The sequence below is a fragment of the Rhamphochromis sp. 'chilingali' genome (assembly GCF_963969265.1).
Source record: "Rhamphochromis sp. 'chilingali' genome assembly, chromosome: 18".
NCBI classification, from domain to species: Eukaryota; Metazoa; Chordata; class Actinopteri; order Cichliformes; family Cichlidae; genus Rhamphochromis; species Rhamphochromis sp. 'chilingali'.
Genome location: NC_137945.1, coordinates 19,043,354 through 19,057,933, shown reverse-complemented (window position 1 = coordinate 19,057,933; position 14,580 = coordinate 19,043,354). Strand labels below are relative to the sequence as shown.

The 14,580-nt window shown below is 40.6% G+C and overlaps 1 protein-coding gene across 1 annotated transcript; it reads left to right on the top strand.

The window, feature by feature from the left end:
* Nucleotides 1-7,952: 7,952 nt before the first annotated feature.
* LOC308385426 (histone H1-like) lies at nucleotides 7,953-11,722 on the top strand. Its single transcript, XM_080864299.1, has one exon. It carries the CDS (start codon nucleotides 10,924-10,926, stop codon nucleotides 11,392-11,394), a length of 471 nt encoding a protein of 156 aa, XP_080720425.1. The 5' UTR covers nucleotides 7,953-10,923; the 3' UTR covers nucleotides 11,395-11,722.
* Nucleotides 11,723-14,580: the final 2,858 nt, after the last annotated feature.

Genomic DNA, 14,580 nt, shown 5'->3' with positions numbered 1-14,580 from the left:
GAGTCCCCGCAGCCGGCAGGAGCTAATGTAAGATCTTCTTCCTCCTCCCGTTCATTCACCACCGACTACGGCCGTCCAATGCGCCACAGTCCTCACGTACTTTTGACGCACGCATCGAAAAGTTCTCCAGGACACGACTTCATCACACACACGACACGCGCACGTGTTTGAACAATAAAGCACGCGCTGCAGAATTCATTTTCACTAGATCCACCGCGCAACATAAAAAGGGAAAGGTAAGCAGAAAAGGCAAAGGGGATTGGAAATGAAATAAACAGTCGAGGAACGCGAAGGAGCGAGGTTAAACAAACGGAAAATGCACTGTTAAGCATAAAGGAATCTCAAGTCATATTTCAATGGTCGAAAAAAATGCACATCGCCTTCTTTTATCAGATTAAGAATCCACCCATTTGTTTCTGCTGTGTTTGGGAGCTATCCTAAAATGCATAAGTAGGCTAACGTAGTTTATATAGAACAACAACACACCTGTCATCCACAAACAAGTGACCAAGGATGGCATCTTTAGAAATTCTGCACTTCATGTTTCCAGTTTCTACAGAAATTGGAGCGATAAGAGGACACAGAGAAAACTCCACTTTTCTTTCTTTTTTTCTAAAACCGTGCCAGCGACTTTCCTGTAGTGTGAGTGTCAGGATGCATCTGCACTCTTCTACTGACTGTGTAGTCACTCTCACACCTGATGACAAAGCTGATCAGAGGGTGCCCAGGGACAACTCAGGGGCTCAGGCTCCCAAAATAGTTTTTGGCTCCCATCAGACAATATCCATCTTCAGATACTCCTACTGCAGTGGCAAACTTGGACTCGGTTTCTCTGTGCATTTGTTATTGTTACTGGTTTGCATTTGCCCCGCAACTGCGATCAGCTTCAACAGAACTGTTCGCGATAGTGGACATTTATGTCTCATCTTTTGCAGCATGACATACTCCTGTACAACTTTGTTTCCTTTCCTGTCTCCCTCTTCCTCTGTGTGTCTTTCTAGGTCACAAACCCACCTGAGATTTGTAAGATAAAGATTCACTATCGCCTCCAACGTCCTTCTCTTAATTACATCCTGTTCCAGAGATTGGCTTGTTACTCTTCACTCTAAAACTGTTTGGTTTTATAGCAGGTAATGTAGACTCTGAAGGTGCCACGCTGACTTCAAGAATACATGTGGGAGTGGAAAATCTCACAACTCTTTTCAACTAATAGGCTCCCGCTAATCTGTTATAGAGTGATTTAATGGACTTGGGATTTGGACCCCCACACACGAACCAAAGCTTAGCCACTCACTTTCTTGCTACTGTACAAAAAACTCCCATGAAACTTGTAACCCGCTACACAGTGTAGCTCGCTCTGCTCCCTCCAAAATCTCACAAACACACAAAAATGCTGAAAAATTTTTTAAAATGTCAATTTCTCAGCAAAGGCAAAGCTTATTATAGATCTTCGAGTCTGAAGGGATGTCAATAATATCATACAATGCAGTGCCCAAAGCTTGTTATTGATCAGCAGTGATGCTGTGCCATCTGACAACTTCATAAACACAACGGCACACATTTCTGATGGGTAAACTCGGAGATAAAGCAGCAGAGCTACATGGGTATTATTCAAATGAGGCTTATCTAGCCTACTGTATGCAAGAGTAGCCTTAGCGAATTTAACAGCAGCCTCCAGTTTAGCTACATAAACCGCCTCTTTGACTCAGTAGCACAGAGGCAGTGGGAGAATATCAGAGAAATAATTCATTCAACAGCAGTCTCAAAGTCTGCCATTTTTAATTAAGGAAGTCTATCATTTGGCTGAAGATAAGTATTGCGCTGTGTCGGCTTTACCTACATTTGTAATTGTAATCAGTTTGGGGAATTGGGAACATTCAGGTCTGGAACTATACATTTTACTAACAGCACGCACATAACTAATCAGCCAGTTCAATGAAGTCGTTCATTACACATGTTCTGCTCTGTTTGCTGTTTCATCTTCAGTTAAATTTCACGATTGCTCATTGTCTAGAGGCAATTTAACTCCTACAGTCTGTGCCCTCAACCCCCCAAAAACAAAACAAAAAAACCCCATCAAGGCGCATGAGTTTCATTTAAAACATGCAAAAATGCACTCACAACAAGTATATTACTCTGCTGCATACGCAAAACAGAGAGTAATTCACGATTGCTTCATGTTCATTTGGCTCAGACCTCATGTGCAAATTAGGCATTCACCTTCTACTTACTGTCATTATAATGACACTGCCAGCACACTTTCTTTTTGTCATTCTAACAGGGGACAGTGCTAAAGCGGATAAACACTTAGGCTAATGCCTCTTGCCCACTGGGACTCAAATTAACCTTATTAGTGATGCATTGAGCAGCGTGTTGGCTTAAAAAAAACACAATTTATTTGTCATTTGAGGCGCCTTGTAGTTCATTAAGCAAGACCCAGTTACAAGAAAGGGTTGCTCCGTCCACGGGCAAATTTTGAGCTGCTCTTTATGCTACATTAGCTGTCTGGGTCTCTGGCGATAGGCTGCCTTTATCCTGGCCCTGCACCTGGAGCTAGTAAGAAAATAATTCCATGAGATGATAACCCATAAACTACTCGTGGTTTTATGTTTGTTGGCAATACAGCATGTCATTTTAGGTCCTGGGCTCTTCGTCAAAAAAAAAGAAAAAGAGCATCTTGAGTTATGCAAACAGGGTGCGGTGTGAAAAATCAGATTGAAGGCAAATTATATTTGACATACAACACAAACAAAACGGGAGAAACGAATAACACTCACCACTTTTGCAGAAGATAAATTCTAATATAGAGGAGATTTAAAGTTATCCTGTAAATAAGTTTCATTAAATGTTAATCTGATGCCGATTTTCTGGATTAACCAATGAATCATTTTCTCTTTAACAGTCAGTAAGTAAGGTTTCAAGGAATCTTTGTTTTCATGTTGCTGAATTTGTAAAGAAATAAGACTTTTTTTTTGTTTTTCTGCACTTTTTATCTGTTTATCAGCAAACTGACTTCATATCCTTTTACCCAAATTTGAGTCGTCAAACAGGTCGGAGAAGTCAGACATTAATTAATCATAACATTCAATGACTAAGACAAATTTTTCTGTTCAGGAATGGGAGTAAATAACTGTAATTTGGCATCGTAATCAAAAAATAATGACGTGCTTTGCAATTTTTTCCTGCTCTTTTGTAAAACAGTAAATTTGAAAATTCATGGATAACAACAATAACTACACTTTAGCATTAAAAATATCATTTTGGTCAAAGAGCTTGTTCATACTGGTGCACTAACTATTACAGAAAAGTTTGGAAATTACCAAAAGTGTTTTATGAAGGTAACATAAATTTTACCAAATAAAAATACCTGACAGTCTTAGAGGTGACGAGTCGATGCCAAGGCTGTAATCCATTCAACAAAGCTGTAAAATTGAGTGCAATTGATGCCTGACTTTGTTCTTATTTTGCTTCACAGCGCATACATGATGCTGTTTATAGAACATTCGGGGTCAAACATGATTTGTTACCTTGGCACACTATTAGATTTAAAGATGGATGCAACGTGAGCTACCTGCCCTTGGGGTGAATATTTTAAAATATAAGGACACCGGACACAATATTGTGCAGCGCACACTCCTAGCATCACTCTCAGGATACGTATTTGGGGGTTAACAGCGTCAGTAGGACAGGAAATAAAAACCCCACCTACAATGACTACAACTCATCCACTGATTGTGTTAATTGATAACTTCTAATGACCTTCAATCATATTTTGCATGATGAACTCCAAACATTTGGTTCCAGCGAACCATAATCTGAGAAACTTTAAACACTCAGCACTAATTTCCCTCCGAACTGCTCCACATTCATCTCTCTCAGTCCCTTCAGTGTTTCTCCTCATCTGTCAATCACTGTAGCTTTATCCATCCAGCAATTAATCTCAGCCCAAGAGGGGCAGCTGTACTGTCTATGAACCTAAATGTCTGCTGAATTGCTACGCCTGGTCTGCAGATTTCTGCTCTAGTTACAGGATTGAGAGGAATTACATCTGCGTGTAGTCCTTTATTTTAACCACTTTTCAGCAAATTCTTTTTCAGTGTTTCCTCCACATGCCTTTCATTCCTTCATTCTTCCCATACACTCAAGCATGAAGCAAGCAATGGCTTGCTGTTTCACAGCATTTGCACTAACATACCCTCTGCAATCTGTTCTGTGGATGAAGTCCCGAGCCCCTTTGTTTAACCGACTGTGTAATTCGTCATTTGACCTCATTAGCCACGTTGAAGGGGGGGGGTGCCACGGACACTGTGGACTGGCACTCTGCGGGTAATAACACCAGCGCAGGAGTAAGAGTCACCAATGTCATACCACCGCCTAAAAAGGGGGTTATTTTAGATTGATATACTGTATGGGGAATGATGCAAGAATCACAGCTTACATGTATTTTGAAAGGTAAGGGAGATGTCATTAGCTAATAATATTATTTTTGAGGAAATATGCTATATTTAAAAGATAAAAAATTTAATATCCACATGACATCAAAATATTTCGTCATGCAAAAAAGAGTAAGATATTAAACAAAACACTTAATACTTATAATTGGACGAAAATTTGTTTCTGTATTTACTGAAGAGACGCAACAATCGACCAACTAGGGACCATTTTCCCGCCCTCACCGGTGACTGACTGGGTCAGTCTGACATATGTCAGATCACGAGCCAATTTGATTTCTGCAGGTTCCACATGCGAACAGTTGTGCAGAAAATAGTCACACGCATATTTATAGCCATATGCTAACATCTCGTTAGCATTGAAAGCTGTTCACTGTGAGTGAAGACACAAAATAAACTATGGGGTGACCACCGTAGTAAAATGTGTGTGTAACAACAAACAAAATCACAACCTTAAATCTGTCATCCTTTTGAACATGGAGATTTTAAAGACACTATCAAAGATAGAGTGGCTAATGCTAAAGCTGTGCAGTGCTCAGAGCCAGCCTCAAGCTAGCAGCCTTGAAGCAGAAAGCTGTTCTGAGAAAAAGGGTGGATTTCTTGTTGTGTGGTGAAGTTATTATTAGAAAACTAATGTAAGTACCTGACATTTGTTTTGTCATATAAATCTGTTGTGGCTACTTTTCTTTGCTAAGGTAAAATATGTTAAGTAAAAGTGGGTGTACAGCAATTCATTTTCAGCTAATCATTTATACATCTATTTAACAGCAGAACACTTTGTTTTCAGTTGTTCAGTGAGATGATCGGGTAATAGACTATGGCTATGTTCACACTGCAGGTCTTAATGCTCAATTCCGATTTTTTGATCAGATCCGATTTTTTTGTCTGCTCGTTCACACTACAAATAAAATGCGACAGCAAACGCGCTCCAGTGTGAACGCTCAAAGCGGCACGCATGCGCAAAAGAAGACGTCACACACAACGCGCTCTGTTTAGACCCAGAGCAAACAATATTGTTTGACTGATGGCCCTTAATATAAAGACTTCGGACTTTACGTTTCCCAATTTTTGCTTTAAGTTATTTTGTTATTTACATAATAATGTAAATAATGAATTCTGAGATTAAAGTCAGAATTCTGAGAAAAAAGTCAGAATTCTGAGATTAAAGTCAGAATTCTGAGAAAAAAGTCAGAATTCTGAGATTAAAGTCAGAATTCTGAGATTAAAGTCAGAATTCTTTTTTTTTTTTTCCAGTGGCCCTAATCCTCTTCCGTAATGATCGGATATGGGTCGCATAGGGTCAAAAAAATCTGATTTGATGCGCTTTCGCCTGCAGTGTGAACGTAGCCGCATCAAATCGTCTACGTTCACACTGCAGGCGATCGATGCAGCGATTCTGTACTGTACAGGAGAGACGTCACAGAGGAGATCGTCTGCAGCGATCAGGACGCAGGACACAATGTGAAAGGTGAAAGGTGAACCACGTTATAGCGAGGGACCACTGTAATTGTGAAGGTAAGTCACAACATACCCTTCGTAAATACTAATGTATAGAAACCCTTACCAGCAATCATTCATTTTTTTGTGTGGCTTTTTTTCAGGGTTTGTTAACATGCTGTGTAGGTGTGTACTTGACTAGCTGATATCACATAACGGGGAAACATCTGGTTTGACTATTCTTCACCTGTAGTTTGAATGCTGAACATTTGCCTGTTTAAATCATAAGACCAGTCACTATACAGAGATGTGCTTCTGAATGTGGTCGATGTGTCTTCTGCTGCAATAATGCAGTTCTGCTTGTGTTGAGTGATGTAAACAACTGATCGCTCTAAACTCTTTAAACGTCAAAATTGATCATTAGATTTTTTATGACACAACAGTGGTGAGTGTTCCCACCTTCTGCTCTTTGTAACTTAACACGATCTTTCTGTTTTCGAGTTTTGGACATGATTTTGGAGTATATCTTCGCAGTAGCGATTGACCGCAAAGTAAAGCTACCGGAAATGTACAACCCTACATCCCGTCTCAAACCAGGAAGTTAGCATTTTCTTGTGCACAGGGTCTATTTAGTGACGTTAATCTTTAAATTATAAAGTTGTAAATCATAAGGTCCACATGATACAGAATCAGTGATCACTTGCTGTAAAATAAAAGATGCATTTTGTCCTTAAAAAATAACAAATTGTAAGTAGTTAATCTGCAAATTTTATGAAAAGAAACTGAAAAACTGAAGTGTCGTGTCAGCTGAAATAACATGTTGAGGTCATTCAGGTTATAACTGTTATAAATATGTATTTTGGTTTTTAATTTTCACTTCCTCACCAACTGTGGAAGTGTAAAAATGTTATCCGCCCTCATCCTGTGCTCAGTGATGCCCCACTGTAAGCTGGCATGGACAGAGATCATTTCCGCTGAAACGCCAGGTGAGCTCCGTGGAGTGGAGAGAGATGACCTTTTATATTTGACCCAGTGTTTAAAGATAAAGCATAACTGCTAAGATCATCTCACCCTTAAACATGCCTGCACAGTTTTCACATTGTGACTAACCACCGTGTTTGCTCATGGTACATTTCACTCAGTTAGCAGTTACACTGCACTCAGTGACAGTGCAGTGGAAAATGTCACAGAGAAGCATGTATTTTCTTTAAAAAAGTTAATCAGGGTAAAATCCAATAAAAATCCAGTTATATAAAATAATCTAAATTAAATATAATTACACCAGCTATCATCAAATTCTGTATTTAAGAATGATACATTTTGACATCTTAATTTTATCTGTGAAAGGAGAAAAAAATTGTTACATAACATTACACGACTCTCCAATATTAGCTTTCTCATCTCCCTTGCAGGCAGTGTTGGTCTAGAAGCTGTGTGATGTGAAAAAGTCTTGACCTACTCATTGATTTGTGTAGTTGTACCACTGGTGTGTGACAAATTCAGTTTTCTGGGGCAGAGTGCACCAGTTGATGCCTATAATAATAATTTTGTCTAAATGAAAGAGGAGAGAAAGCTTTATGCCAACTTTGAGGTTGTATATCTGAAGTCAAACAGTGGAAGGTGCTGAGATTTTTAATATCACGGTAAAATGTTAATTTTCAATTTTGTCTTACCAATTAACTGATTGATTAACTTACTGCAAAAGTATAATTAGAGGCAAATGCAATCTCTTCTGGAACTTGCAGTCCTACATGGTTTTTGCAACAGGCAGGCAAAATGTTAACAAACATGTCCTATCTCGTGCTTTATTTCACATATTATGACACAATTTCTCCCTAGCCTTAACTTGTACTTAATCGTGTTAGGGATGAACCCACCGTTAGGCAAAAAAGTCACAGAAGCAAATTTTCAAAACTACTATGATGTTCCACAATTTCAATTACTTTTCCCAAGTGTTGTCTGTCTAGAGTTAAGTAGAATCACATGTAGACCAATGGGTTTAAATTCATACATTTAATATGGGCTCGAACAGCAGATTTTCAGCTTTTTTTCAAAGGGTTGTTGTTAGATTTGTATTGTTGATTGTCATTTATGCTTAGAAATATTTACTTATATATGCTTAGAGTTTTGTAATTAGTTGTAGATTGGTAGAGGTTTTGATCCTTGATAGTCTGCAAACTTTGTGTGTATTAGACAGCACTTTGGGAGCATGAGAGGTCATACCGTGTCTTATTATTTTATGGTAGGATTAACGTAGTTGCGTCTGTTCTAGTCTAAGTGCTCTTTGTTTAGATGAACTGCAGGACTTCCTCACCGTGTTATCTAGGATGAACCATCTAGGGTGAGGGGGAGGCTACCCTCTTCCTGACCAAGGATGTTTGACCCTTTGATCAGCAGTCCCCACACACACACACACACACACACACACACACACACACACAGGCAAGGTACTCTTTGTTTGTATGTAGACGTCGTATGTTAATGAACCTATGCATATTCATGTAACCTCAATAAAAGGACAGTGTATGGGAGAACGGACGAGACCAACTGGAGTCAAGCGGTTGTCCGGTTCTCTCCCGTGCACGAGTAACATGAAGAACTTTGCCTATTTGTGTCTTGCTTAGCAGTGTAATTATATTGTCTTAACGTTCCAGCGAATAGGTTTATGCTACAAACCTAACATTAATTGGTCCTTCGATGCCGGAGCCCTGGAATCGCATTCACCGAGGGGAGGAGAGGCACGCTGACAGACTGACGTCAGCCAGGAAGTTCCTGTGGATTCGCGGTCTGTCCTTTCTCCTCGATGAATGACGGTCGGCGGGATTCGGGCTGATATTACACTCTAAGCAACGCCAAGTAAGTTTAAAGAGGCCGACTCTATAACCGTGTCGTTGTGCAGTCTCCGCCACTGTGTGAGGCGTTGAGAAGAGGCCGACTCTATAACCGTGTCGTTGTGCAGTCTCCGCCACTGTGTGAGGCGTTGAGAAGAGGCCGACTCTATAACCGTGTCGTTGTGCAGTCTCCGCCACTGTGTGAGGCGTTGAGAAGTTCGCTACTTTGTGTAGCGATACCCGGGTTCCTTGCTACTTTGTGGAGCAAGAGGTTCCTCGCTACTTTGTGTGGCTAGAGGTGAGTTCTCCGCCGCTTTGTGGGGCGTTGAGAAGTTCCGCGGGGTCCAGATTGTGCTGGACGATAGGCCTATTTTGTGTTGTTTTTGTTGTCGTCGTCGTCGTCGTCGTTGTTGTTGTTGTTGTGTGAGTGTGTGCGGAGCAGAACATGTGGTCTGTGACACCGACTGTTGTTGTTATCATGGGTTTCTAAGCAACCAAGAGTGAGTCGGAGGGAGACAGACGTTTGTGCTGGACTTTGCTCCTGGCAGCACAAAGTATTTATGTAAAAAAGAGAGAGAGCGACGGCTCCATAGCTGCGCGGGTTCACGCGAGCGCGGTCACGCGGGTTTCACGCGGACCTGAGCCGTGCGGTTAATCGCAGGCTTAAAAATGGAAGAGATTAAAATGTTAGAAGTTTTCAGAAAACACACCAGCCTTGAAGAGCGTGTGGAGAAGGCCAGCCCACATCAGCAGCTATGCTCTGGTGGGTGGCTGTCCCCCCACCCCTTGCTGACACAAAACGTTAACTCTTCAGCCTGTGTGCCAGACCATAGACGTAATTGAGGTGGATAGTTGTTAAAAGTCATCTACATTACGCTTGTGGTTGCTTAAATTCAGTACGATGACATGTGAGGTGAAGTGATATAGGTAAATATTTCAACTAATGAAGTGCATAGAGGCACTTGACCTGTGTGGAAGACTTTCGTCTTATTATGAACCATTGTTGGGATGTAGAGCACACCTGTGAAAACAACTAATATGCTGAACCCTGTATGAAACATCTAAAAGTACATGATGGAGAAGCTGAGTTGAATATGAAAGTGTAAGACTTTGCCACTGTGGGCAGAGCAACTACTGTGTGATGTTGCGTTGCAGTTTTTTTTTTTTCTTCTGAGCTGATGAGCAGGCTACACATTATCAGATCGAGAGCTGTCTGAGAACTACTCTAAGAGAGGGAAACAGCGCTATGATAACTGTGATAACTGGAGTGTGCAACGTTTCCATGAGCAGTTTTCCTGCATCTTGACTTGTGTGTAGAGTGTTCATAACATCAGCATCATGTTTTTGATTATTTGTTTGTTGGGTTGAAAAATAGTTAAATAAACTGGTGATCATATTTACGGATCACCATGGCACATATCATCAGCCATGTGATTTATTTTTGCAGATGACGAAGTGAGTGTGAATGTGTCTGACATCACAGTGTTTTTGTGCACTGTGCAAGAGTAATTGCCTTTGATTGTGAGTGATAGCGGTGATTTTGCAGGTCACCAGCTATTGTAAATAAAAAAAATAAAAAAAAAAGAGTGAATAAGAGGGAGAATTTATATTGTAGAAAAAAATAATCATAGGAAAAAGGTTTTGTGTTGATCAACCAAAAAAAACAACTATAATTTCATTTTCTGCTTTTAAGAAAGGACTGTTCACAAAAACACAGAGCGAGAGAGAGAGAGAGATATGTGTTGATTAAGCAGTGATGATAATAATGAAATGTCTTAGTTTGTCACTTTCAGGTGAAAAGCAGACCTGAATCAATTTTCCACATGCAGCGGTCGGAAGAAAGTTATAGTTTAACATCATTGGAAACATGCAGGCCAAGTTTCTGGCTGACTTATTTACAGTGCCATGTGTTTCTCAACCTCACAAGCGAGCTCACTCCTCCCTGAAGATAAGGAATGCAGCTCCATGATAAAGAGACAGCAGCAAGTCCTGAGCACAAAAAGTCCCAGCAAAGCAGCAGCAATGTGGATAAACAGCAGCAGAAGAAAGCAAACCCATCTTCCTGTCTGATTGGATGAATTCCACGGAGGGGCGAGCAAGATGGCGGTGGCAGCATGTTGAAATGCTCAAAAAGGACTGAGTGACTCGGGCAAGCCACATGCAGCTAGCATGCTGGCTAGCGACATGAAAGAAATGGACCCTTCATGTTGCGTTCAACGTGCCAGCGCTGTGGTGGGAAAGGCTCCATCATAAACACGCCCTGCGCCGAGGTTCAGGCCAAGAAGAAGAAGACGATGACTTCCAAGCCCAAGAAGGTCGGCCTCAGCGTGGGCGAGCTGATTGTGAAAGCCGTGGCCGCTCTCAAGAAGGCTCTGGCTGCCGGAGGCTACGATGTGGACAAGAACAAGGCCCGTGTCAAGACCGCCATCAAGAGTCTGGTGGCGAAGGGCACTCTGGTGCAGACCAAGGGCACCGGGGCCTCCGGATCCTTCAAGATGAACAGGGTTACTGAGACCAAAGCTAAGACGCCCGCCGCGGCCAAAGCCAAGAAACCGGCAGCAGCTGCTAAGAAGTCGCCCAGGAAGGCAGCAGCAGCAGCACTTCGGCCACTAGCACGAAGTCAACCGCATCAGAGGACAATAGTGAAAGTGGCTGTGACTTCACTGTGCATGTGAAGAAAACGTTTGAGGAGAACTGAACAGTTGGAGTTTGACATTTGCCACCTGTGGAGTAAAATGGCAAGAAGAGACAGTGGGACACAGGACAAAGCTGAAGGAGAACTGCCGGCTGTTGGACTGTTGAAGTGGGAGAGGACAACAGAGTGAGAAGACTAGGTGAGAACACATAGGAATTATTTAATGTGGGAAATCAAAATTTGGGTTAGCAAACCTGGGGAAAAACAAAACTGACTGCTTAAGTTGGAAAATTGAGACGGAGTCTGAAACATTGCGAAAATAGAAACATATACAAAATCACACACACACAAGCAGAACATGCATTAACCCTACTAACAATTCCAAACACAAAATGACTCATGAAGACTCATAGCACATTAGTTAAGAAATGATTAAATAATAGCAGAGAAGTGTGTAGGAAAGGCAGCTTTAAGAACATGCTCTGCTGGAGATGCAGCTCCACAGACATGCATTAGACCTGCCTAATAACACAAACACATGTAATGAAAATTAGCTTGTTATCTTTCATCAGTGTTAAAATAGTGTCAATTTAGCAGACACTTGTTATTAAATACTGAATTTATCCAATGCAAAAAATTGACTCTCCAGGTTGCAGGACAACAGTTTAACTTTTGTGGGAAAAAAGATCCTGGTTTGACCAACCAGTGATCAGACAATAAATTTAGTTGTTAAAATGGTAAATTGGGAGAAGCTTCCTGCTTGATTGAGGCAGCACATGTAATTTACTGTATGAGGGAAATTGTCTTTTGTGATACTATTTTGAACATGCTTTTCTGTCGTCCTGTCAACTTAGTGGGTTAATAGTTGATATGCAAATTAGTGATCGGTTTTAGATTAATGAAAGGTGACTGAATTCTAGCACGAGTGAATGAGATGTGTTGGAGTTGTTGTGTGTTGAGTGGAGACTCTAAAACACTGAGTTTCCTGCTTTGATGTGCGAGTGAATCCTGTATTTAGATACACAACTCTGAATACGTCAGAACAGACTGTTTTGTGAAGTGCATGACAGCATGTCACATGTTTTATGATGAAGGGAAAAGGAAAATTGAATAAAATAGATCTGTGGCCTAAATGAGTGAAGAGCACAGACCTGGTAATTAAACTCATAGCTAATAAGACATTAGGATTATGTTGTGTGTTGTGCAGCTGATGGTTGATTTGGAGTGAATCTAGCTGATGATTTTTCTTTTGTTGTGAAGTTGAGCCTGCCGATTAGTATGATGGTATGATAAACCATGCTAATGGTATGATTTACCCTCCTGAGATGAGGAGCTTGTGTCATGACTTAACAAGGCCTTTTTATTTTGATACTTTCACAGTGCACTGAGAGTTTGGTTTGATAATCTCTGTTATTTTTTATTTTTCATTTTTGAACAAGCACTGATTTTTGCTTGTGAATTTCTTTTCTTTGAGCAGATCTGCAAGTCGGGAATTAAAAGCGTTACACGTCGTCAAGAAAATTGTTGCAAGTGAGTTTCTCCACATTTAAAATGGGTTCAGGAGAAAGCCACTTATTTGGGACAATTAGGAAATGAGAGTCCCCCCCAAAAAGGATTCAACGAGGAAATCCAGTCTAAATTATTTTTCTTTTTGAAATAACGTCGTTTTGCTGAGCGTGGAAACGAATGCGATGATAATTTTCACAATTAGCAAAAGAAGGAACCACTGAGTGAATGAGTAAGAATTTTAAAATATCTGACTGACTGACTGAACATGATTGTGTGAAGCTAACCCCCACCTGACAAAGGTGCAGATGAACCCATGTGTTTCCTTTTACAGGAGCAGAAAGATGACAGCAACACTCGAGGTTGCATGATGATTTAACCTTTTAAATGCCATTTTCTGTGTCTGTGCATTTATCAGGTGTGTTATTCATAGGCTTGAGTTGCTCACAGAGATATCTGTGACAAAGTATGCATACGCCTGCGCAAGCGCTAATATTTGCATTTTCTTTTCTTACAGCATGCCAGTTCTTCATGTGAATTGATGATGCGATTTATACCAGGACAACTGGTTGATGTTTTTTCCTACTACAGGATTTCTGGGTTTATGTGTGAGGAAAACTGTGTTTACAGGTTATGAGTGGTGATGCTGTTGCATTGTGTTGATGGGAAAATGTGAAGGTTACTTTGATAATGTGAATAACCTGTGTGAAATTTCCTGTGTTGAGAACTGGTGTTACTTCTTTCCACAGCTAGGGTTGACTTTATGGTGTTTTTATGGCACCTCTGGAACCTGTTGACCTGTGTCTGACCTCTGTCTGACTACAGTCAATGTGTATTGCTAATGTTAGTTTCTTTGAGAATGCTGTGGAAGATTCAGCTGAACCGGACAAGTGACATGAGTGAAACTAATAAGAGATACAGTGTTTCTGGGATAGTTTGATATGGGCTCATTAGCTGGCCACTTTTGAGCCCATAGTAATATATAAGTGGAGTGACTTTGCTTAAGAGCAGTCACCGATTACATTAATGTTGCCTGAGTACATGGGATGATCCATGTCTGAGGCGACTTATGAAAATAATTGTAGTTTACTGATTTGAGAAAACCTGCACATGACACTTGTCTTGCTGATGTTGAATGCTTCTTGTCCTTATGATACAATTGTTTACAGGTATGAAGTTTGATTTTACTTCCAGATTTTGTTTTCCAGGCCATGATGGTGTGTATGCAGGCTCCTGGGAGAGCCAGGTGTTAAGCAAACTTAATATGCAAAGCACACTAACATTTTTATTGCAGGATTATAGGTCCAGGGTGGTGCTGCTCCAGAGGAGGAGATGCCCTGATGTTACCTGGGATATGATCTAGCTAATCTTTTTCTTTGAGACAGGAATCTGATTTTGATGAGTTGACTCATGGGAGTGTCCATGTGTCAAGATGGGGGATCCAGGATTAATATGAAACAATGAATTAACATTAAATTTTGGAATTAACATTAAATTTTGTTTTATATAATTTTTGCAGCGATTTGTGTGATTAACCGTTTATTTACAGGTATTAAACCTATGCAAGTGGTGCACCCATGTTCAGATGAGGCTTTGATGGCCTATAAGTGAAGTTCACTGAACTAAAGAATGTGGTTTGATGATTGTTGACATGCTCTCCAAATGGAAGTTTTTCCTCCTAGCAATGAAATACAGGTGCAGCAGTAATCTCCTGAGAAAT